Source organism: Astatotilapia calliptera, chromosome 15, assembly GCF_964374335.1.
Source record: "Astatotilapia calliptera chromosome 15, fAstCal68.1, whole genome shotgun sequence".
In the NCBI taxonomy this organism is placed as follows: domain Eukaryota; kingdom Metazoa; phylum Chordata; class Actinopteri; order Cichliformes; family Cichlidae; genus Astatotilapia; species Astatotilapia calliptera.
The window spans coordinates 16,232,501-16,258,553 of record NC_137436.1 but is presented as its reverse complement, the minus strand read 5'-3'; the positions used below and the strand labels follow the sequence as shown (position 1 = coordinate 16,258,553).

The window sequence follows — 26,053 nt, the reverse complement described above, 5'->3', positions numbered from 1 at the left end:
CTAACTGGGAAACCAGCGATTTTAAAATATGAGAAAATGTGTTAATGGAAAAGGAAAATTAAGATTACACTTGTAAAAGTGGTTGGAGGACTAATTTATAATCAACTGCAGTTTTGCCTAACCACACACCTTTAAAAAAAATAAAAAAAATAAAAATAATCAGACATTTTACACAAAGCTAATTTAAAGCTGGATGAGGATGGAGGCTTTGGTTTTTTGGTACAATGCTTTATTTTATTTCTCACCTTCATCTGCGCAAAGGGCCTGTCGTAGTTGCCAACATAGAGGAAGCCAAAGGTCTGTGGTAGTAGCCTGTAAAGACAAAATGATCTCAGTTAACACCAGCAACACACTCAGCACAGGATCTCAGTAAGAGCTGCAAAGAAATCACTATGTCGCCTGCATTTTGCAGCTAGTAACAGAATGGTAGAGACGTGAGATTACACCTCTCGAAGCCCTTCTGTCACTCGGCACAGCTTGATGTTTTTTAAACTAGAGTATAGGCGTGTTTATAGTGCAATGCAATAATAAAGTCTAAGTCACATACAGACTAAACCCAACAGCATGGACATTGTATAAAACTAATCTCCAGGTGATTGTCATCTTAACAGGCTGTTGGGTTTTAAAGTGAAGGTTTTGATCTTGCGTGCGCAGCTCTCAATTCGACAAACATGTGTCTCACAGCTCACCAACAGATGTCTTAATCACATACTGTTCCCCAGCATGCTCCACCAAAAACACCCCCATGTGCCTGTAGTTATTTCCAGACACTTTGTCTGATGCTATGTGTGCCACAGACTGCGCATACAAGCATGGGCACTGGCTTCATATTAGTTAACCATTTTTAGAATGAAAATAAGGGGGCCGCTGAGCTAAAGTGACGGCTAAACAACAGTGCAGTTACACAGTCTGATCCAGCACGCAGATTTCAGTCGGAGCTGAAATTGGAGACCATCTTTCCATCCATTTCAACCCCCTCTGGTCTAATGATAGCTAGCAGAGGCAGGAAGGAAGCAGCAGGAGACATTAAAAGAGCCAAATAGCCATGCCGTGATGGACACTGTCCAGCGCCAAGATCTTACAACAGCGTGTCCAGTCCCATCATTACCTCAACTATTACTTTGGACCTACACATTGTGACCACTTTTGTAAACACGCAGGATTCAAAAACAAGAAAAGTGCCCTTGTGCTGACACCATTTCTCCTAAAGCATCCATGAGATAGTCCCAGAGGCCATACAAAAGGTGCAGAAACAGATAAGATAAGGTTTGGAACACAGTCTCTAAAGCAGAGACTCTTGTTGTGGTTCACAGACTATTGCACAGCTCTAAGCTGTGTTTCACTTACAGGGTCATGTGTAAATTACACCGAAGCATCAATTTTCATCTGAGCTGGGGTGAGGCGAATAGTGCTACAACAAGAGAATTTAACCATACAGAAGAAAAATAAAAGGTTTTTAACGCAGAACAAGGCGGGAGATTCTGTACAAACAACCAAGGCGCTGTTAAATGTCAATGCAGTCTGCAAACAGCATGAACTCGGAACTATAGTAGCTGAACACTATTCCAACAGAAGCAAAAGATCAAACGTAAATTAAGCAAGAGATTAGAAAGGGTCATAGGACTCAGTATCAATGAAAAACAAACAAACAAACAAACATATGTTTAAAAAAATGTTAATACTAGGACTGAAGCATGATAAAATACTGCATCATGCACCACTACCCTCATACCAATACTCTGGTCACTATATCTGAGCTATTTCCTCAATGGAAAGCCATTAGACGCTCTGAGGTTGAACTGAGCTTCACTAAACCCTATTAGGGCAAACAACTATAAAAGAGTCATTTTTGAACATGCACAGCAACCAGTTTGGACAACCTCTGACACAGGTGCAAAATACCCTACTCAGTCAAATCAGGCAGCGACATGACTTCAACCGGACAGCTACAATGCCCGATTCCTCTGATGTCACAACAGTGTTCGTCACTGTCATAAAGTGGGCGTCGCATGCTCCATTCAGGCAGCTGGCTCATCTAAACTAAACTATTTTCAGCAACGAGAGTGTGTCTAATGCAAACGATCTCCTGTAATTTCTTGGGTTTGTAGCTTAAAACAACCCTGAATTTATCCAATATGGCTTCACTGTCTTCATGAGATACACTATTACAACATATATCTAGGGGTGACACTGGGACATTACTCTGTTGCATAAATCAGCCTCCACAAAAAATATCTAAAATTCTAACGTACTATATAAATTTTTATATGACATCTTGACAGATTGATAGGGGAAAGAAGCTCCGTTGAGCTCAAGTATGATTAGTAATTCATTACCATGACACTCAGATCCACCCAGAGCGCAACCTAGCTGATGTTCACATGTTGTACTTAAAGATTTTGTTGTCAGACAAAAACAGTTATCAGAAATGCAACTTTTGATGTTTTCTTACGCTCCACAGCTATATTTAGAAATTACTGAGCCTTCATAAAACAAAGAGATCATTAGGGGCACCCCACAGTAACTTCAGGTATTGCTGTGAAACTATAAAGAGCTCTTAAATTAATCTCCTAATTGCTTAAGTCATCTTCTAATTTCTTTATCTCTTACGTCTACAACCTACCAACACAGCCCTGCAAACTGCAGCAGATATAACATATGGGACTAGTGCAGGCTATATACACTTGTATCTATAAAAAAAACTAATATAAAGAGATGGACTAATTGATGATCGTGAGTTTATTTGTTCAATATAAAAATAAATGGTAAAAATGAACATATTATGGTAACTTGTATAGCTTAGCATGATTCACGGATAAATCTTTATTTGCCTCATCTGCTGTCTGTAGGATATAGACATCGTCCACAACTGTTGTATTAATCATATAGATATCCATACATAAGAATAAGCACAATAAGATCCACTTGAATAGTATTCTGAATCTTGCACAGTAAATGAAGTCTAAATGTAACAGCTATATACAGCCGCATGTCCTTGTGGTCCGCGCTTCAGATGTCATCTACAGAATTCCATTCAAAGACACGCTCCACTCTAGTTCGCAGAATCCTTCGTCTTTGTGCTGAAGGATGAATTGCTACAAGCTCACAGCAGACTTGGTGATTTATAGTGGGTGTATATTCCAAACCCTTCTGTGCTGCTTCTAAAAAGCGATGTATGTTAATTGTTTGTACATAATAAGTGAACACAAACTCTCTGACACCGTGTTCGGCCTCCATTACAGTCTAAATCTTTCCTCTCTGGATGCAAAAGTGGATAGAGCTCAACAGTTCAGTAAAAGAGTAAAGTACAAAAATTCAACAGCATTGACTTTGTGTTGCTCTTGACTTTTCTGGTGCATTTCCAAGGCAGGTACTTGACTGTGAGGTCTGACTGTGGATCCTTTAAACACACAAAATATGGTTTGCAATGTTGTAATGACACTCAACTCCCCAGAGTACAAGAGTAGTAATGAGAAGCTTGGGCTCTGGGCTCTACAGAGACAACCCAAGCCATTTAGACTGGACCATTCTCCATTTTTTAAGTTCTTAAAATCACTGCACACCTAAAAGGAGATGATGTAACCATTACTCATCCTGCCTTCAGAGCGAATACTGACTCAAATTATCCATAATTCAAGTAATCTATACAATAGTCGAGACTGTTCTATGCTTGGGAGAGGCACTGGAAATGTCCACCAACACAACTTGCTGCTTCATCTTTCCATTTCCTTGTTTTCCACCTCTCCTGTCACACAATAATCACCGTCTGCCTCTGTGCTTGCTTTCAGAGATGGCAATAAAACTTGCAAGGCTGTATGCCTCTGTGGTACGCAAAGATGTGCTCAAAGATTGATTGTGTGGGCTGATGAATAAACAGTTGTTACCTCCGTACATGCCTCTCTTTCTCTCTCTCTCTCTCTCTCTCTGACTAAGAAGAGATTTGAAAAGCTATACCGAGGTCTGTTGAGAGCTCATCTGCCAACAAAAAAACAAAAAACAAAAAAAATCATCTTTTGGGGAAATATCAGAACATTCTCAAATGGCAACAATAACCGTCTGTGTTCTCCTACACACACAGGGAGGACTCAAGGCGCTGACTAGTGGGCCTGCTGGCTGGATTCGGAGTAGAATGAGTGAATGTACTCTGCTGCCATCCTCTCAGTCTGCTGTAGGTAAATGGTAGCAGGCTCGTGGCTATAAAGCTGGGACAGTCACTAAGGTCAGCTGGCTCTCGAAGGAAAAGGCAGTGTTTCTAGAAAGCTGACAGCGACTCAGACAGCACTCACAGACTGGACAGCAGAAAAGAACACAGAGTTGAAGGATGTGCAGAAACAGAAAAAAGAGCACTGGATCTTACAGCCAAGCTAGCAGCTCTGTGAGACTTTACCCAGGCCCAGCGGTGCTTTGATCTACTGCAACTGCCAAGTCAAAGTTACAAGGCAAGTTTCCGCAGGTTTAATGTTTGGTAAATTGCAAACACCAGAGCTGAAGCTATCAAGAATGCCATTGCTTTTGGAGATAATAAAATTGTGACCTGATGATGGTTGAAAGAAACACTGAAGTGATGAATTTTCCCCCCCAGAGGGGAAATGAGCACCTATAAAACTGCAGAATAATCCATCCAATAATTTTTAAGTCGCTCCAAACCACAAACGCCAGCCTCCTACTGGCACAAGAGGACAAATTGAAAAGATGAAGAGTTATTTGAATTTGTCTTCTGGAAAAAAAACAAATAAACACAATGTTTTGTGCATATCTACCCTGCAGATTTGCAGGTGCATGATTAGATTTTGTTCAAAATCAAATGTACTTTAACAAGGGAAATGTATTCCTTTAATTCATTTTCTTCAAGGCAATGTATTATGCTTTTTCTTGTTTTTATATATAATATATTCTCTTATTCTTAAGGTTTGACCGGCACACAGCCCCCCCACCCTCACCTTTACTACAGAGCCCTCTCCCTACACTCCTATCTCCCTCGCTTCCCGCTTTTCCCCCTCCCTGACATTATGACATCCCCCTCCTCCCCAGTTGTCAGGAAACAACTGAGGAAGCTTCGCCCCAGGAATGCAGCAGGCCCAGACAAGGTGTGTCCTAGGATGCTAAAGGCGTGTGCTGCTGAACTTGGGGAGACGCTACGACGAGTCTTCAACCTCAGCCTGCGACTGGGGAGAGTGCCAGCCCTCTGGAAGACATCCATTGTCCCAGTCCCCAAAAAGAACCGGCCCAATGAGCTGAATGACTTCCGACCGGTGGCACTGACGTCACATCTTATGAAGACCCTAGAGCGGCTCCTCCTCAACATCCTCCGACCACAGGTACAACATACCCAGGACCCACTAGAGTTCGCCTACAAGGCGGATGTCGGAGTGGAGGATGCCATCCTGTACCTCCTACACAGAGCCCACTCACACCTGGACAAGGGAAAAGGCACGGTCAGGATCCTGTTTCTTGACCTTTCCAGTGCCTTTAATACAATCCGGCCCTGTCTGCTTCAGGAAAAACTAAACAGGATGCAGGTGGACCCCTGCCTGGTCGCTTGGATCTCCGACTACCTCACTGACAGACCACAGTACGTCAGGCTGAAAGACATCATGTCTGACACTGTGCTGTCCCCTCTTCTCTTCACCCTGTACACCTCTGACTTCTGCTATAACTCTGAATTATGCCATATTCAGAAGTTTGCGGACAACACAGCCATCATGGGGTGTATCTGGGATGATCAGGAAGAGGAGTACAGGAGTCTGGTGAGGAACTTTGTCACATGGAGTCACACAAACCACCTGCAACTCAACACCTCAAAGACCAAAGAACTGGTTGTGGGTCCAGACTAGGTCCACTGCCAATTCAGATAGAGGGAGAGGAGGTGGAGGTGGACAACACATACAAGTACCTTGTGCTGTGGGTGGACAACAAACTGGACTGGTCATGCAACACACAGCACCTGTATAAAAAAGGCCAAAGAAGACTGTACTTCCTCAGGAGGCTGAGGTCTTTTAACATCTGCAGGAAGCTCCTGAGGATGTTTTACCAGTCGTTGGTTGCAGAAGTACTGTTCTATGCTGTGGTGTGCTGGGGGAGCAGCACGGCAAAGAAGGACTCATCCAGGCTGGAAAAACTAATCAGGAAGGCTGGCTCTGTGGTCGGCATGAAGCTGGACACCCTGGTGACAGTGGCAGAGAAAAGGACATTAAAGATGCTTCTGGACATTATGGACAATGCTGGGCATCCTCTGCACTCGGTCGTAAATAATCAGAGGAGCCTATTCAGCGACAGGTTGCTTCTCCCAAAGTCAAGAGCCAACAGACTTAAAAACTCCTTTGTCCCACACGCCATCAAGCTGTTTAACTCCTCGTTAGAGGAGAGAGGGAGGGGAAACAGGGGGACAAAGGAGGGCGGGAACAACTGAGCTGTAGTGCTTTTTTTCCTCCACTGTGCAATACTCGCAATATTTTTTCTTATATTCGACTGTGTATATCCTTGCTCTCATTCCCGTTTATTGTATCTGTCGGTGCTGCGCTACTGGAAACTGAATTTCCCGGAGGAACCCACCCAAGGGATTAATAAAGTTTCATATAATCTAATCTAATCTTTCAAATGATGAAGTCATTATATATGCATATAATTGCTTTGATTGCTCCAAGTACTCTGTTCTAAACAGGTCAATGTCAAAGACTGCAAATATCCCAGGCACACAACTCTGATTGTGAGCACAGAAGCCCCACCCACTGATTCAACCTTCTGTTTGCAGAGGTTAGCCAATCAGAAGGAAGACTGTTTAAAAGGAGCCCGATATTAGAGAGGGAAGAGTAAAACAGATTTTTTCAGACAAAAGTTGAAATACAGGACTTCACTAAGGTCCCATATTTTGAACTGTGAGTAATGTGAAGCTACTCCTTTAGTCCAATAATAAAATACTGAGCTTAAATTGAATAAAATGTGGTCAAAACATAAATCCATTCAACTACTTATCAAAGTGGAAAGACCAGGGGCTCATCTCAGATGACATTTGGTGAGAAGCATGGTAATTCCTAGACAACGATTTTGAATCACAATGATGAATTAACCTACTGTAAGCCATTTTCACACATGCTCTGTATCCCAGAACTTATTTAGACGTTACCAGATGGAAGTGCAAATGTCTGGTGAAGTCAGATGGGCCATCAGCTGGTCTTTAACCTGCCAGCTTCCCAGCATAAAGTCAGTGTGATATCTTATGAAGCTCATGTGAGAATATAGCAGGTACTTCATAATGAACACATGGGCATCATGCACTCATGGAAGTACATGTGTGAATCTCCAAACCTGGTCTAGAGTCTCGAGCAAATATAGTTTTAAAGGGAGAAAAAAAATGGGAGCGAACTAATGCAAACTGGAACAGGGAAAACACACAAACTACACACAGAAATGGCCTGGCTCTTACGAGTAGACCAGAGTAGTTGGTCAAAAGTTGTATTATTTTTGGATGAAAGGATCATATCATATCATCATAGAAAAGTTCAGACATGTAATTAAAAGATCTGTTGGGAAATATTATTCTAATCTATCCATTTATAAGCTTTGTTAAAAGGATGGCAGGTTATTATTATTAACGCATAACCGTAACGTTATTACTGTAACAAAACGACGATTTATTTTGATATATTACTGAGAAAATATGTCAATGATATCTAACAATGTTCATATTTTTGATCTGATATTACCGGGGCAAGGTGAGGGAGGTTTGAGGAGTATGTTTAAATAGTTTCCTTATTTTGTGTTATTATAGTTTGTATTATATTTTCTTTTATGGCAAAAATATAATAAAAAGACTGTTCAACAAAAGAAACGCCCTGGTCGTCCAGCATCTTTAATCTCTGAACCGTTTAGCTGCAATTTGACAGTGCTAACCACTGCACCACCCTGCCTCCCAAGAAACACATTTGTAAGCCTTTATTACCTTCCGATTTCCACCTCCCCAGTATAGAATTGTTTTCTGCGGAGCTGTAATGTATACTTGGGTAATGGTTAGAGCGAACATCAGTGGAGCTGAATAATTTATGTAGCAGAGGATAATAAAAGAAAAAAAGCAAGAAAAAGAGGAGCACAAAGCACATACAGCATATACGAAACTTCTGGCACTTCTGGAAAAAAATGTGCTTAGGCAAAATGGAAAAGAAATTAACTTTTCATGCATTAGCTGTGCTGCTGTAAAAGGAAGTGAACCCTGAGGCAGAAGGGAAATCTGAAAGGAGAAAAGAAATGGGATGAAATAGAAACTGAAAGATGAATGTCAAGGAAATTCAATGTGTGTGCTTTGGACTTTACACATGTGTGCACATGTGGTTGTCTCTGAGTACTCCAGTGTGTCACAAAATCATAGGTGCTATTGGATTCCTCAGGCAGAGCGTTTCCCTGGCAACAGTGACGTACCCTTCTCCTCCGACTTTGGTGATCTTGAGACGAAAGTCCACGGAGTTGAGGTTGGGGGGCTTCCATTTGAGGATGTCGTCACACCTTCCAGGCTTGTACCTCTGTGGAGGAATCCAAACCCCAACAAAATTACAATGTGGCAGACACTTTGGAATAAAAATACATGAAATGTACCTTCAAAGAAGGGGCGGGGCCTATGCGGAGTAAATTTATGTGTGCGTAAAACACAAGAGAATTAACGGTTGAATAATTCATGAGCTGAGCAGAATTTTTCACACAGTCACAGCTAATGAGATGAAAACCCTCATACAAGTGAACCTCTATTAAGACGCACTGTTGGCATCAAACTAATTGATCTCGGGTTATAAATTAGCCTTCGAGTATCGAAAACATCATAAAATGCAAACAAGCGCCTGAGTGAAAAAAGAGAGAACTAATTAGAAAATTTGCACGCACTGCAAATTTGAAAAGAAATGATTAAAGATGAAAAATTTATGGTGGGAACACCAGAATAGAAGAGTAAATATAAATTTGACAAAGTATTATGCATAGTGATTCAACATGATTACATTCTTCACATCACTGCTGCGTTTCACTGCGCAGCAACATATGACACACGGCGAACAACATGCTTCTCTCCATCGCTTCGATTATTCATGCACGCCTGACATTTCAGAAGGGCATGAATCAAAAGAAGTGAAACATGAGAAATGTAAAGGCATGACGGGTGGAGGCGGGAACAGATGACCAGATTCTGTCACTGTCAGGTTGCCCAGTAACAGAAGTCTACTCCAAGGAAATGTGTGGAAAACAGACAGGATTCCTCAGGAGAGCCTGCACCGTCACACACATGACTAAATTACTAAATAAGGAGTTCCTGCTCAACCCACGTAATGCCCCCATGGCAGTACTATAGAAAAGAAATGTAAATCAACACAGTATGAGAGAATCATCACTAAAACCTGCCCTGCTCCTTCGTGAACAAGAACAAGAAGCCTGGTGTCTGAGTTCAGCAAGCTAACAGTTTTCAATCAAGCCAAGCCGATATCTCTAGGAAGTATAAAAGTATACCTAAATCGTGTGACTCTGTGGTCAATTTTCAAGGACATTGCTGGTGGTACAATATGTTTTCTGAGCCTGCGCAAAGGCAAAAAAACATTTATACCTGTTCCAAATAATGACGCCTCATGGAGCTGTCCAAGAGCTGTCTTTTATATCTCCATTTAGGTAATTTAATAAATGTGCAAAAGGGGTTACGTGTTCAGAGATTTGAGCAGTCTCTCCTTTCATAAACTCACGGCACGAGCAATATTTTATTTGTTGTTTGAAGAATGAAAAAAAGCAAAGAAAAAGGGAATAATAAAAAAAACCAAAAAAACCCTAAGTACATCCTTAGCTCTGTGGTTACAATTCTGACCATTAACTGAAAGATCTTAATTCTGGTCAGGGTAATTTGTGTCTCTCTAAAGGTTGAATACAAACCAATTATCATTTTATGTTCTGCTGGAGAAAGACATGCAGATAGAATAGAAAAGACTTTGCATAATGTGCCAACACTAAAGCTCTGCTCATAGGACTAGCATTCACTGGGGAGCGCCAGTTATCTGGAATAACAGTGGAGGTTGTGTGTGAACCACATTTTGTGCAATTCTTTCAAGTTTGTAATTTAAAAGCTAAAGAACTCCAATTACCTGCCATAATTTATTAAACACGGAGATCCTGCGCTTACATTAGTCCCGTGTGAATGTGAATCTTTGTGATATGGGCTCTGTATTTTCCCCAGATATTTCTTATCCAAGCACGTCTTCTGAAACCTTTCAGTCAAGAAGTTTAGAGCCTCTGCTGGCGACTATAAATGAAAGCTGAGATATTGGGTGCAAATTCATGAGGGGTCATGGAACGACACATCAAGGGGACACACTCAGAATAAAGAAGCATAAACCACAACAAACAGTTAAAAAATGAATTAGTATTTTATTGTTATCTTCACCTATCAACTAACGATATCTGTTTTACCCATTTAGAAAGCCGCTGAAGGTGGATGAATTGTATTCCAGCTGACATTCCATGAAAACCAGGGTACACTTTGGAAAGACGGGTTCTAACCTTAACCTTATCTTCTGTTACAAGAACCCTCTGCATGCTCTCTTTTACTAAATCATGAACGTCCTCTGCGGTCTTGCTATAATTCCTTCTGCCTGGGAGGATACTTTGTCCAAACCATCTCAGTCTTGCTTCTCTCTCTAAAGCTTGATTTAGACTCTACGTCCTAACTTACAAAGAAACTGGAAATTTCTTTTATCCCTACACCGCAAGCTTCCATGCCATTCAAGTCTTTATTGTGTGTGTTGACCAGTCTTGCAGTTGCATCATAGACTTAAAACTGGTTTCCAGTTATGGAAATTAAGTTGTAGATCTGACGCAGAAATGTAACTCACGTTTTAACCACGCAACCTGAGCTGTCTCTGACCTCATTTCTAATCGTATCCCTCCTGGTCACGGCAATGAAAATATGAGGATCTTCAACTCTGTCACCTCTAGCTCCACCTCCTGTCTTTAGTCTGTTAGTGCCACATCTCCAAACCATGAACAACATGTTATAAACCTTCTCTTTTGTTCTTGCTGCTACGTTCTAATAAATCCTTCCTGACACTCATCTCCATTCAATCCACACTGCCTCACTTCTTCCTTTCTGTGCACTGGACATTGCTTTGGATGGTTGACGCCAGGTATTTAAACTCATCCACCCTCATTTCTTCTATTCCTTGCAACTTCATGTTTCCACCTGCCTCCTTCTCATTCTTCCTAGCTTCTACTGACTTTCATCCCTCTTTTCTCCAGTGCATACCTCCACCTCTCCAGGTTCTCTTGCACCTGCTCCCTACACTCCCAAAGAAACAAAACAAAACAAAAATAACTTTCAGTCCTGTAGACAGCCTCCAGGTCTAAAAAGTGATGCTAATGTGAAAGTCCCTTTAACTTCTATTCTTTCTAGATCACCTAGAGTCAAATAAATGATAAAGCAGGTACGGTTTAGGGTTGAGCTAATTTGTGACTGAGAAGTCGCTATCCGGTCGTTAAGTCTGACGTCACTAGCCGTGTCTGGGCCTAAACTCCGCTGCAGGTCCATATATCAAACGATCACTATGGCATTACTGAGAGTTAAAAAACTGTCTAAAGTCTTTCACCTTTAATAAAATGATCAGCGTTCTGCTCTACCAGGTGTAACAATTGAGTTTAACATCCAGGCATCCACGGGCGACCGTGGCTCAGGGGGTTGGAAATCGCATCTGTAACCGGAAGGTCACCGGTTCGATCCCTGGGCTCTCTGTCCTGGTCGTTGTGTCCTTGGGCAAGACACTTTACCCTACTTGCCTACTGGTGTTGGCCAGAGGGGCCGATGGCGCGATATGGCAGCCTCGCTTCTATCAGTCTGCCCCAGGGCAACTGTGGCTACAACTGTAGCTTGCCTCCACCAGTAGGCATGTGAGAGAATGTGAGAGTGAATGAATAGTGGTATTGTAAAGCGCTTTGGGTGCCTTGAAAAGCGCTATATAAATCCAATCCATTATTATTATTATCCATAAAAACGGAATTTATGACATTTAACGGAGTTAGAAGTTAGCAGGGAGTTAGCTCGCTAGCTTCTATCTAAATACAATATAGCATGTCCTGACTGCAGGGTTTTGGAAACAAATTAAAACGTACAGCTCTGTTATCACTTCCAGCATAAATGAAGACAGAAAACTAAACAGCAGTGACGTTTGTAGGGTTACTGACGTTTGGCTAGCTGGTATATAATGATGTGCTACATGACCGCTAGCGACACAGCTATGTTAGCAAAATATAAACAAGCTAACTTTTTTCCCACTCGATAAAAGTTAACGTGAGTGGTCAGGAACAAATGTAATTGCATGGCAGAATGCTGTAAAAGGACCAAACTTCAGCCAGGAGAACAACTGAGATAATCCATCCACAATACGAGGTTAGTCATTCATATACTGCTGCATGGGCTGGGCTGTAGTTACATCCTAAGGTTTTAAAAACTGAGCTTAAATAAATGATTAGCGGTAATAAAAGCCGAGGGAGGTCAACAGGGATCACTGACTGTTTTAGGAGCTTTTTGAGATTAAATAGAAGAAAATACAAAACATTAAACATGTTAACAACACAAAAGCCATATTCAACGCAGACTACTTTAGGCCCGGAAGTAGGATTCGTCACGTCATCACTTAACGACCGGATTGTACATCTTATAAATGTGCTATAGAGCTAACACGGAGAAAAGCATCATTATGAGATTCCTGTACTGATGGAAAACTCTGAAGATAACTTTATAAACTGGTTGACATGAGGTCAGATTGACTTTATCATTTCTGGTGTAAAGAGAAGGGACCACAAGTGTTGGGCGTCCTCCAGCTTTGTCCACCGTGGAGCTCTTAGTGTGGGAGGTGGCCTTCGTGTGCCTTTGAAACCAACACACGCTATAACAGCTTTTCGTGGTATTGAGCTAGACAGGAGGAAAAAGACGGAGTGGCTCTTTTACAGAGCCTTGACTGAGTACATCTTTTCTTCTGAAAATGTGGGTGTGGAAAGGAACATTCTTCAGTATAATTAGTTATGCTATGCAGCACAGGTATCAAAATAAGCATTAGAAAATTACTTATATCACTTTTGCAAAATAAAACATGAAATCTAAGAACTACATGGTCAACAACTGTTGATAAAATGACTTTATAAGTGAGCTGAAAAAATAAATTAATATGGTGCCAACTTGTAAAGTGCTAGAATAGAGAAGGGCAACAACGTTTGCAGGTACTGTGGGTCTTAAAACTGACAGAACCTGTCAAGTTAATGAATGGCCGGACCCCCATAAAACTCATTGCCCCGTGGGATCTATTGAGGCTTGCTCCCAACTCTGCATACTAAAATGTGCACGCTAACATTTTCAACCGAAGTTATATTTGCTTTAAATGAATGCATGCCAGCAGAGCCATAGCAACAACCTCATGAAAGCCCAATCAAAGATAAAATAAAGAGTCAACCTTTAAATTCATTTCTAAATGGAAAAAGTGCTGCCTGCTGAACCTGTGCTTTCATTACTATTGGCAGTTTTATCAACAAGTGACTGCACATGCAAAACAAGAGCTTTATTATTGAAGTGCAAAACAGACCTTCAGACCCGATCGTACATTGAGGAACTCATCTCTCATCTATCAAATTCATTTTCAGGTAATGATGTTCCATTGCATACAAATTGCTTGCTGTTTCAAGTTAGAAATTCAGAGGCTGCTGGTGTCAGCGTGAAGGGAAGGAGAAGACAAAATGGGGGGAGATGCACAGCTTGAAAGCAGACGAGTGGCTGTATAGTGTCATTAATTTTTAAAAAGGACAGAATAAAACCAAAACAAATGTCTATATCGAGTGTGGAACAAACGATTTAGCTTAACGTTTACTCCAGGAATATCTTGCATTAGTCAACACACTGAACAAAACATGGCCTAAGTTTAGTGTTGTAAATCTACTTTCAAACTTGTGTACAATGTTTTTGCTCACATATAAAGCCAAGACTTTTTTCCATTTCTTTGCACTGGTGCCCTTTTTATGTCAGAGTAAAGCGAGGTGGCTTCAAAGCAGTTGTCAGACGTTCGTCAATGTCTGAAGAATCAGGCCTGGGCTTTGACCAGAGTTACTTTTTCTTACTCTCTTTTTTTTTTTTGTAAGATGTGGCACCTGGAATTAGGGCTGGGCCATATACCGTTCACGGTAATACCGGTATAATGTTGGGCAACGATAAGAAAATGAAATATCGCGATAGAATATGGGTAAAACGCACATGCGCAGTGCCTTTGTTTTCATACGCACATGGCGGAAAAAGCATGCCGGCGACGCAGAATGAGAAGGGCGAAAGCGGATCGTTAAATGAAACGGATGAACCAGAATTGGTTTGAAAAAATGCTGCAGCTTCAGTGGTGTGGAACTGGTTTAGCTTTCGTTCGTCAGATACACAACAACAGAGGTGGGACCAAGTCATTGTTTTGCAAGTCTCAAGTAAGTCTCAAGTCTTTATCCTCAAGTCTCAAGTCAAGTCTCAAGTAATGTCAGGCAAGTCAGAGTCGAGTCTCAAGTCACTGGTGTAAAAGTCCGAGTCAAGTCACAAGTCTGAAACTTTGAATTTCAAGTCCTTTCGAGTCTTTAAAAAAAAACAACGAAAAAATAATGTTGCAGTTATGCTAAATGTAAATATTAGACCATGTAATTTTAAAATCTGTGTTTTTCTCAACACATGACAAAATAGTGAACTTAGAAAATATACACAAATTGTGAAATTGCACCTCTTTAAAATGCAGCTCAATTAAACCTAGCTCCAAGAATAATTTTCACCGACAGTTCTGAGATAAGCTGCATGTTATTCTTGGATGCGGTTGTAGGACCAGCTTTAAAATCGCATGACAAAAATATCATACACATTAAAAAAAAAACTGTATCACCAACATAGCCTGGACAACATTTGCTAGTTAGATGAAGTCAGCTATCTCATCCTAGCACATTTATATGCATATTTATAATTATACGGTTCTTGGAGTGAGTGCATACACTCATGAAGTTTAGTAACTTCAGGTCACTGCAACAAGCCCAGGTACAGTTTACCGACGGATGGGTACAGGACCTTGAAATGCACCGTGTAGAACGAAAGACCATCGTACGTATCATAAGTTTACCAGTCTCATAAATTGTCGTCATAAATACACATTCGTTAACCGTTTATAAATAGGACCTTTGAGCTCAACGGTAATTAATTAGTAGTGGAAATAATTTCTGGTAGCATCACAGAAATGTAGCCGTGACAATAATATTGTATGCTGTAATCGTACTGGACAATTAGTGATACAAACCTGTTTTATCCTGTGAATAAAAGTATATGTTTTTGTCAATGTACCATAATAACAGAAGCGAAACGCAATATTGTGTCAGGACAATTCACTATTTATGCACAATAAACAAAGGAGCATAGCGCGACCATTTCTGTTCAGCGCCAGACTTGCTTGTAACCTATATCACCAATTATGTTATGAAAATGACGTATTAACTACTAAAAAACACTGACCTTCGTGTAAATGCTTGGAGCAGACTAACCTGTGAGCTGGAGTGTTCTGGGACGTTATATTTGATCTTTGAATGGCTGCGATCCAGGCCATCCGTCGCGTCTTTGTTACTTCGGAAACATGGCTCGAACAATTTCTCTTCAAGACGTAATCCGATAACAACCGATCTCTTTACCCGTCGGCTTCCCGTGGCTGTCATGCGACCGGCTATTGCAGTTAATAATACAACAGCTTCTTGACATTTTTGTGTTTCTTTTTATCGCTGTATAACTGATTTTAATTGAAAGCCTGTGTGCGCTAGTACCGCTTGCCACGAGTTCCCAGAATCCTTTGCGGTTCTACCCGTGAATGACGTCACATTTTCAATCTCTATATAATATGCATGTTAAATTTTATATTTGGGGTAAAATATCAAGTCTTTTCAAGTAAACCGGTTCAAGTCCAATTCAAGTCCCAAGTCATTGGTGTAAAAGTCCAAGTCAAGTCACAAGTCTGAGAACATTTTTTCAAGTCAAGTCTAAAGTCATAAAATTAATGACTCGAGTCTGACTCGAGTCCAAGTCATGTGACTCGAGTCCACACCTCTGCACAACAAAGCACTATTTTTGGTAGCACATGCTAGCGGGCCGTTGTTATTACCGTGTTTTTTGGAAAATACGGCACACTTAAAATCAATCCTTTGATTTTTCTGAATATCGACATTGCCCCTTATAATTCCGTGTGCCTTATGTATGAACTCTGGTTGTGTTTACTGACCTCGAAACAATTTTATGTGTCACACGGTGCTGGAAAATGTTTAGTACGACTTGGCTAAGCTATGAACCTGCACCACTTGATGGGCATTATGGCTATCGTAGGCAGGAGCCTCGCGGAGTGATACGTACTGTGCTTCAACATGATATTACCGTATTGTGTGTGTATAACCTCTTTTGAAGTTTTGTGGATATTATACATGGTTATGCTGAGGGTATGTCGGCCATTTTCCACTGGAAATGCCTTTTGGTTAAACTGTCAGCAAGGATTTTGCATTTGCACTGTTAAATTTTTATATAACTTTAATGCACATAAAAACAGCTGCTTGTTTAAGTGAAAATACGTTGATTTTTTTTTTTGCACGAATAAAGTTGTGGAGTTGTAAAGTATTTTGTCTAGTGTCAATTATATCGTCAGTTATATCGTTATCGCAAATTTTCAAATGTATATCGTGATAAATATTTTTGGTCATATCGCCCTGCTTTACCTTGAATTCAGAAGCCTGGACATATGATGGACATTTACTTATTGCAAATTTCCCAAAAATCTCCTGCACTAATTACAGACTAGTGCAATTGATCGAAAAAAAGGAATGTGACTGGACAAATGATTGTTACTACGTGTGATGAATTTGCAATCTCATTGCCTCGGCAATGGCTCCTTCGAAAAACTGGACCAGGTCTTCAAAATGATTTTGGCACCTCAGACATCAATGACACAGAGTTTGTATGTTATCATTTTGTGACTGGAGTTGGAAATGACATGCAATCTGTTTATGATAATACGGTGATTATCAGAGCCATTAAGGACTGTTTTCAAAAGTTTTGGAAAATTCGTTTGGGGAAAGTTGCGCAACAAAATCAGCTCAGGCCAAAACCTGCTCCAGATTGCAGTGGCAGCTTTAGTTCTTCGTGCTGGAACAAGTTTGTCATGAAGATACTTTAAATGTTAATAGACTATTCGGACTTTTTCTTTTCCTTTCTTTGTTGTTATTTTTCTGTTGTTAGCTCATGTGGCCTTTGTCAGTCAACAAACTTGAATAATAGTCAGCAGCTTATGTGTCTCCAGGAAAATGATGTATCTATTTTTTCCACTGTTAGTAATGAATCAAATGAAAATACGTCTATTGTGTGAAAACAATATATAGAGAATATGTAGCTCATGTCTTGCCATCTCTATTTTAATATGTTTTGGTTTCTTCTTTAAATTCTACACCTCTACTGCCCTGTACTCCGTCTCCTTATCTCTTGTCTGAAGGCTCTGGATAAAAATACTAAACATTATAATTGGGCCAGCTTTCGGAAATCCCAGCATGATGACACTGTAGGCTGCAATGCAGCCAGGCCTGCTTACTTTGCAGTTTTCTACTTTAACAAACTTCAGCTTTTTGGGGACCAAAATAAATAATTAAATGGAGTCTACAAAACTACCACAGAAAACTTCTCAACCTCCAATATTAAAAAAAAAAAAAAAAAGAGACAGGCAGAGAAAGAGGGAAAAATGCACCTGCAGTCTTTGCTTTAGCCCAAAAAGTAAATTTCAGCTCCTTTAGAAATCTTGAGCTCATAAAAGTCACCAAAACAAACATGATTAACTATTACTTTTTATAAGAGCTTGACATGTTATCAGAAAAATATCTTTATCACAATATCACTATTGTGATAAAGCTACTTTTAACATAAATTAAACACTTTGTTGTGACTGTTGGTGCTTAACCACTGACCTTCACTGATCTCAGCAAAGAGAAATAAAAAAAACTGAGAGGAGGAAAGGAAGCAACATGAGAATTTAAATAAAATAACTGCAAACAGACAATGTTATTGAATTGCTGCAGATCAGAGATTTGTTACCCTTTCAGTCTAGAAATAAATGTCTGTATTTGATCTGGTGCAATCATATTTTCACTGGGAGAAATCTACCTCTGTCACTTTCACTGTGGCACAGAATTGTGAGAAAAACAGCAAAGCTGAATATCAATATTCAGGACCCCTGCTTTTTTTTTATTTTTTATTAATGTACACTATCATGTACACACGCTACTTAAACACACTTCCCCCAAAGAAATTAAAACTAATTCAAATTCAATTCTTTTATTTCAATGTTTTTATGTTTAGCACATAAAAATTATCTGGTAATCATCTTAAAATTAGGTAAAAGCCTAACCTCAAATGATCAACACCGCATGACATATTGCACAGTACCCCTATTTAATTCACAAAAACCAAGCAGAAATGTGGAGGCATTGTATGAAAAACTAAGTGCATGGCTCAATAGACGATAAGCTGAATGACTATATCAGTCTTTCACAGCACTGTGGAGGAATTTCCCCCCACTTTTCTTTATAATGTTGGTTCAGTTCAAAGGTGTGCAGGCATTTATGTATGTACAGCTCTTAAGGACCCCTCGGAGCATTTTAATCACAAAGAGGTCTCTTTTTAACAGAAGCATTGCAATGCCTTGATTCTTTTCTCTTCAGCCATTCAGTTGTAGATTTGCTGCTGGACTTGGGATCAATTTCATGTTGCACGTCAACAACCAACAATACCAAAAATTAAATACTTGCCAAAACGCAGTTTTAACTGATGGCTAGCCATATGAAACATCCAAGGATGACTAAAGAATTGCGATCAAATGTCAAAGAAATGTTAATGCTTGTACTATGTTTCATGGGAAGCTATTTGATTGCTGCTGAGACATTTAAACTCAAGCAGAGGATATGCTGTCTACAGCTTCTCATACATATATTCTTTAAAAGCGTCCAAATCATATGAATGGTTTCACAGACACTAAAGCTTGAATATGAAAAGGAAAAATAAAAGAAGAAGCATCCACATTTTCATCCAACTTTAGCGTAATATTCCCCAGGTATGACATCATATAGCCAATCTACATTAACTTTTTTCCTAAAGTTTAGAACGTCTGAGTTTATATGATTGCACAGCTACTAAAATCTACATACTGTAAATATTTATCCTGAGGGTTAGAGCAGGGCGATATGACCAAAAATATTTATCACGATATACATTCGAAAATTTGCGTTAACGATATAACTGATGATATAATTGACACTAGACAAAATACTTTACAACTCCACAACTTGATTCGTGCAAAAAAATAAAATAAAATAAAAAAATCAATGTATTTCACTTAAACAAGCAGCTGTTTTTATGTGCATTAAAGTTATATATATACACAGCTGTAATGCTCCGACAATCCATCAAGCGGTGCAGGTTCGTAGCTTAGCAAAGTCGTACTAAAACATTTGACAGATTTTCGAGCGCCGTGTACGACATAAAATCGTTTCAAGGTCAGTAAACACAACCAGAATTCATGCATAAGGCACATGGAATTATAAGGGGCACTGTCGATTTTCAGAAAAATCAAAGGATTGATTTTAAGTGTGCCAAAAAACACGGTAATAACAACGGCCCGCTAGCATGCGCTACCAAAAATAGTGCTTTGTTGTGTATCTGACGGACGAAAGCTAAACCAGTTCCAAACCACTGAAGTTGCAGCATTTTTACAAACCAATTCTGGTTCATCGTTTCATTCACCGATCCGCTTTCGCCCTTCTCATTCTCCGTCGCCGGCATGCTTTTTCCGACATGAGAGTATGAAAACAAAGGCACTGCGCTTGCGCGTTTTACCCATATTCTATCGCGATATTTCATTTTCTTATCGTTGCCCGACATTATACCGGTATTACCGTGAACGGTATATGGCCCAGCCCTACTGAGGGTTATGGTATTTATTAAATAAACAAATCCTGTCATCTATGAACTGATTATTTGACAATTACAGAAAGCATAAAACAAATCCAGCCTCTGATTGCTACACAATTATCCATCAACACTTAAGTGCATCTTGAAAAAAGGCTGATTCCTGTGCTTTGAGACACACCACCATAATCAAAGTGAATCTGCCAAATTAGAAGAGAAATCATTCATAATAAATGAAATATGAATTTATGTATAATGCCTGATTTACTGTAAAAGGAAGCTTATTGAAGGGTTTGCGTAAGTACTTTGATTACAGTTTTTTTTTTAATGTCTCAATTTAATAACATTCTTGTCCTTCGAGGCAAGTGTGCGATAAAAAGGCGGGACAAGTCCAATAAATCTGTTCCCAAGAGTAAAGCTTCAGACACACTGGTCTGTTTCTTTGTGAGTCACACTGATGGTTTGAGTGTTGATATGCAAAATGGTGCAGTTGCATTAAAAACAAACCCTCTTGGGAGAAACCGGCTTGAGAAATAAAGGGCAGGGGAAAATCTTGAGGTAAACTGTCTGCGGCTATGACACAGACTGAAGAATAAGTGAGTTTACAGAAACTGATTATACTGATTTATGGAGCAAATAAAATGCGCATTAATGAATGTTGTGCCCTCTAAACTCAAATATCTGTCTCAGATAATCTACAGCAACATCATTCAAAAGCTTTAACTTCACCAGATCCAAACTGTATATGAATCACAGTATTTGCACTGCCTTAGATTTGTGAATACAGCTTAAATGATGTGGTTTAAAAAAAAAAAATAAGAGAAGAGAAACTTTTTTTTTGTACTTTTTGCACCGAGATCACCATCTGGAGTGTTCCCATAAGCAATTCTGCCATCTGTGGCAATTCCGTTCAAAATCTTTTAATTCCCTAAACAAAGAAAACATATCCCAAGGACACCATGTGTTGGGTGAGATAACGCGACTAGTGACCGATGGCTGCTGTGGCGCTAACCTTTGTGCTAACATTAATGGACATTCACTGAAGTAAGACCCCGCTGAGATTAACCCCGAGACCACCCTAATCCCATTCGCACAAAAAGAGATTAAGGTTGCAAAGGGTTCTGTAGACACGAACACAAATCAATGACTTAGAAAAACAATTTCAATATGAAGGAGTGTTACTGGCTCCCTGCACACTAATGATCGCTGGAGCTGTTGGCAGTAAATGCTTTTTGCTTTCAACCTCTGTGAATATGCCTTTATTGAATGACTAATGTACTTAAAAGACTGTGTACCTTGAGGATAAAGCTGACCAAAAGATCAAAAGCCTTTTGCATAACTTAAACTCTTGGCCTTCTGTTATTTGAGGGAATTTCACAGCCCATAATGTGTCTGTATCTGGAGGCAACCAGTACACATGAGAGAACAGTGCTCTCTCTGTCGCAGTGCATGACTGCATCTTTTTTCCCTTTTACAAAGTAAAAGATAATATTACACAACTTCTCCAAAGTGCTTCTCTCCAGTCATTAATCTTTAATAAATTCTAATGCCAGTCCTCATCTCCTTGTCTGACCTACTCTTTTTACTTGAACTTTAACACCATGCTAGGAGCTCCATAAGGCTGTGTTTGTGTGTTGAGCAGAGGTGCACTTTGAGCTAATGCTATTGAAACTATTTAAAAAACGAAGCATACACAAAAAGACGGTGAACTGTGGCAACCACTAATGCAAGATGTCAATAAAATTCAGTAACTTTTAGTGATGAATTTACACAAAGTATCCAGAAGTGGGCACATACAAACTCAAAAATATTTAAAATTTAAAGCAAATGATTGGTAATAAAAACACCTTTCAAAGTATATGAACTTTGGTAAAATCTGGCAGATTTACATCTAACATTTTTAAATCGACTTTTATTAAAATGAAAAAATAAATAAAAGTTAAAAAAGACCTATACATTAGCAGAGCAATGCTGCTATCATGCCTAAAGCATTAAATCAATGTCACGACTCAAAAAAAGGTGGCAAATATATAGTAAAAACACTACTTTGAGTTACTCTTTTGTTTTATGTTAGAAATCCACAAACGACACAGCTCGCACTGTTTCCTAGTTACAATTTTTTTATTTTTTTTTAAACAAAATTTAGTATACGAGTGGCAGATGCTGCTCTCTTAGTTAAATGGCAAACAAACCTCTCACTAAAGCAGGCTAATCACATCTGGCCAGCACGCAATCCTCTAAATATGATTAGTCCTGAAGCGAATGAGTGCATCCCAACCATAAATCTGACTAATGTGCAGGTCGGCAGCTCCTAGTTGGCAGCACCCTCACGTGAAAATGGAACTAGAAAAGCCTCAACGCCAGACTGTCTCTGTTTTTGTGTGTGTTTTTTCAAACACATGATGAATTAAGATACATTACAGTACTGAATAACATATTATTGTACCAAACCCTATTAATCATTGAATTCAGATGTTTTGACTCCAAATGCCACAAGTGTATAAAATCAAGTACCCAGCCATGCAATCTGCCTCACAAACATTTATGAAAGAAAGTTGTTCTAAAGACTTCACTCAACCCTCTCAGGCTCAAATTAAACTTTTTGTTGCTAATGCACAAGTCCTGCAGTGGTACTTCTGAGTTAAAAAACTAATAAATTATGTATGTGGGGTATTCAGGTTGTTAGTTTTTAACTGTTGCAAATCGGCAACGCCTGCCTTGAGAGGGTTAATCTGAGCGTGATATTGTTAAAGGTTGCCACCTCCCTGATATAGTCCTCGATCAAACGCAAGTGGTATTATTGTATAGTGGAAGCATTTCGCAACCATATAATGTGCTCAAGTCCTTCATACATCCCCGACTCAGTAACTTTAGAGTTCTAAACCTTCTCTGGCATTAACATCAGCATAATAACTCTGTGTCAGGAGCTTCATGATATGGTTTCCATGGCTGAGGATAGAGCTGGGCGATATATCGAGTTTTAAAAAAATATCGATATATTTTTATACGAGATATAAGATGTGACAATATCTTTTATATCGATATAGTCTATGTTACGTTATAATTATACTTGTGGAGCCGCAAGTTTGCCTCTCTTTCGTCCACTTTTGTCTTTACGCAACGTTACTCGGCCTCGCCCCTCCTTCACTGAATACAACTCCCCCTCCTCCCCCATCGCTTCACCTGCAGGAAGCGACAAGACGGACACGGCAAATCCGTTAACGAGTTACTGCGCATCGACCCGTGCGTGGGGCTGGACGCCGTCAACGTGTTAGCTAGCTAACCACGCTAACGAGCTAACCACGCTAACGCCATGCAGCCCAGAGGCGCTGCACAGCCTAAAATCCTTTCATTTTCTCAAAAGTTGACAGCGCGCCTTATGTATGAATTCTGGTTGTGCTTGATGGCCGCGAACCGATTTTATGTGGAACACGGCGCTCAGCAATCTGTCAAAAAATGTTTTAGTACGACTTTGGTAAGCTACGGAGCTGCACCGCTTGATGGACTGTCAGAGCATTACGGCTACCGAGGAGTCTCGCGGAGTGATACGTACTGTGCTTCAACGTAATATTACCCTACTGTGTATAAGGACCATAAATGGCACCTGTTAAGAGACGTGGTTACGAAGAGGATTTCAAACTCAATGCTGTCAGTCACAGAGTAGAAGTTGGGAACAGAGCAGCTGTGAAATCTGTCTTTGTTATTGTGCTCAGCGTCTTTTAGTTTACATTTTGACTGCACAATTGTGAGCTTTTTGTTATGCACAAAAACAACATTGTTTTCTTTTATTTATGGAGCATTATTATTTAATAAATGCTCATAATTTATTTTTGAGTAAATTTTATGTACATCTATGCTCTATGTTAATAAAAGTGCCTGTGTGACATCTGGGACACAGCTTTGACTAAGAACTCTCTTTTTGTTCTTACTTTATGGCTTTAAAAAAAAAAAAATCGAGATATATATCTTATATCGCCATCTAGGTAAAAAATATCGAGATATGAATTTTGGGTCATATCGCCCAGCCCTAGCTGAGGACGTCCTGTAGGTTTAATATGCAAGTTGTCTACAACTTAGGGTTATCTGCCCTTTCCATGCTGTTATACTTAATTCTTCATTGTAAACATCTGAGGGAAATTCGTTTCTGGTAACTTGTTTTATTTGGTGCAGGCCATTACATATTAGTATTCACTTCCACCTTGATGCTAGATTTCCATCTATACTGCACGCACCAGAAGAAAAGACTCTTCTGTTATCCAAAATCTAAGTACTGCAACACGGAAAGATTTGTTTATTTTTATTCTCTAATATCCAGAACACAGAAAGACACAACTTGAAGTGGTACAACTGTTTTTTTAGTTATAACTTTTGTTCTAGGGTGCTATAAAATAGTGAAACTGGGAGCTATAGTGCTTTCAGCACACAGTAAGACATCGGCAGACTATTTTCAAATAGACCTCAAAACAGCAGGTGAACAGCTTTCCTATTTGTGTTATGTCCAAAGTGTTGTCAGCGTTGTGCCTGTTACCAACCCTAGTGATGGCAGCTTTTATTATTAACTGTTGAGATTGTACCCAGGCTACTATCACGCTGTTCGGAGTGGTTAGATGCATGCTAAATAATCAACTCCCGTTAAAGCAGAAGTATATCATAATTATTTATCTCCGTCTAGAGCAGATGGATAGAAATTCGTTCAATATAAATAAAAACAGACATTGTTACATAATATTTTCCATTTCCCTTCTATTTGCGTCATCATTTAGTCAAACACTTGTCATCTTTTTGGGTTCCAGCCCATTAGTTTGCCTGGCTTTGCAGGGAGGAAGTAGCTGCTGACCTTCAAAGTTTGGCAAGATTTCATTCGCAGATATGTGAAACAGCTGAAGAACATTTCTTAAAAGACGATTCAATCACGAATCAAACTGAGTACAGACACTTGGAAAAAATCTCTCTTACAGTGCACAGCCTTTCAGTGATGTGAAAGGATTTCTATCCATTTCAAAGGTGAGACTTATACAGGGGAGGGAGTGAAAAAAGGCACCTGACAACAAATTGTTTGAACAATGACCTGTCTATGCAATCAGTTTTCTCATTGGAGATCATTTGCACCTGATGATTCCCTTCCTGGCTGCTGAACAGCAATCATTTCAATTCTGTAAACCACGGCTGCCAAAACAAATCACAAACCCCAGTTGACAGCATCGTCCTAATCCATGACTGGGATGCAGATGATGTGGCAGTTTCCTCTGAAGGTTTTTCAAATTCTCAGACACATACATAGTGACGTCAAAGGAGCCAGTGTGCTTTCAACACCCTCCTCCATATCGCATTTCACAGAGGCTGCAGATGACTATATGATCATAAATCAATGACTAGCTGCACAATAAAAAAAACAAAACAAAACCGTAGTGCTCTGATTCCAAAACAATTTCTGATAAAGACTGTAAATAATTTATAAATAATGATAAGGATAATATAATATAACAGAACAATTTTTCAAAGAGTTAAAAAAACAAAAACAAATTCAGAAATAATAAACCCTAAATCTAATTGGGATTCTTTCTTTCATGAGAGAGAAAAGAGTAACCCAACCACATTCATAAGGAACCAAAATGCAAATGCAAATCAAAAGGAGAAAACTGAAATTGGAAAGATGATACTGCTGAAGGACCAAAACACCTGCAAAACATAAGAAATTTATTGCACCATACTGACTGAGACAGTGATGCATCAATTAAGCAGGCTCTGTGAAACTACTTGGGAATGCAGATGGTGGAGGAAAAGTGCAGCTGTGTAAACCTGCCTCCAGTAAATTTCTTTGCCAGATTTCCTGAGAACTGTGGCTACAAAACGGGTATAGCTACAGTTATCCTAAATGATAATTACTTCTTAAATCATGAAAAACAGCAAGAGGGAGAAACACACCGACTGTGTTTTGTGGTTAAATCTATGATCGATTTAGAATTCAGGTTATTTTTTGCAGGTTTGCAGCCCTATTGTGTTGATTCTGCAATCTCAATGAGAATTCCCTTTACAACAGAGTTAATATTTTATTTTTTTGTG

At 39.6% G+C, this 26,053-nt stretch overlaps 1 protein-coding gene across 1 annotated transcript in view; it reads right to left on the bottom strand.

The window, feature by feature from the left end:
- Positions 1-26,053, bottom strand: part of rngtt (RNA guanylyltransferase and 5'-phosphatase) — a 120,559-nt gene that overhangs the window by 13,610 nt on the left and 80,896 nt on the right. The window contains exons 13-14 of the mRNA XM_026143578.2: positions 8,413-8,513; positions 246-312 (exon numbers count right to left, since the gene is read on the bottom strand). Coding sequence (XP_025999363.1) covers positions 246-312; positions 8,413-8,513 — 168 coding nt within the window. The remainder of the gene's footprint in view (positions 1-245; positions 313-8,412; positions 8,514-26,053) is intronic.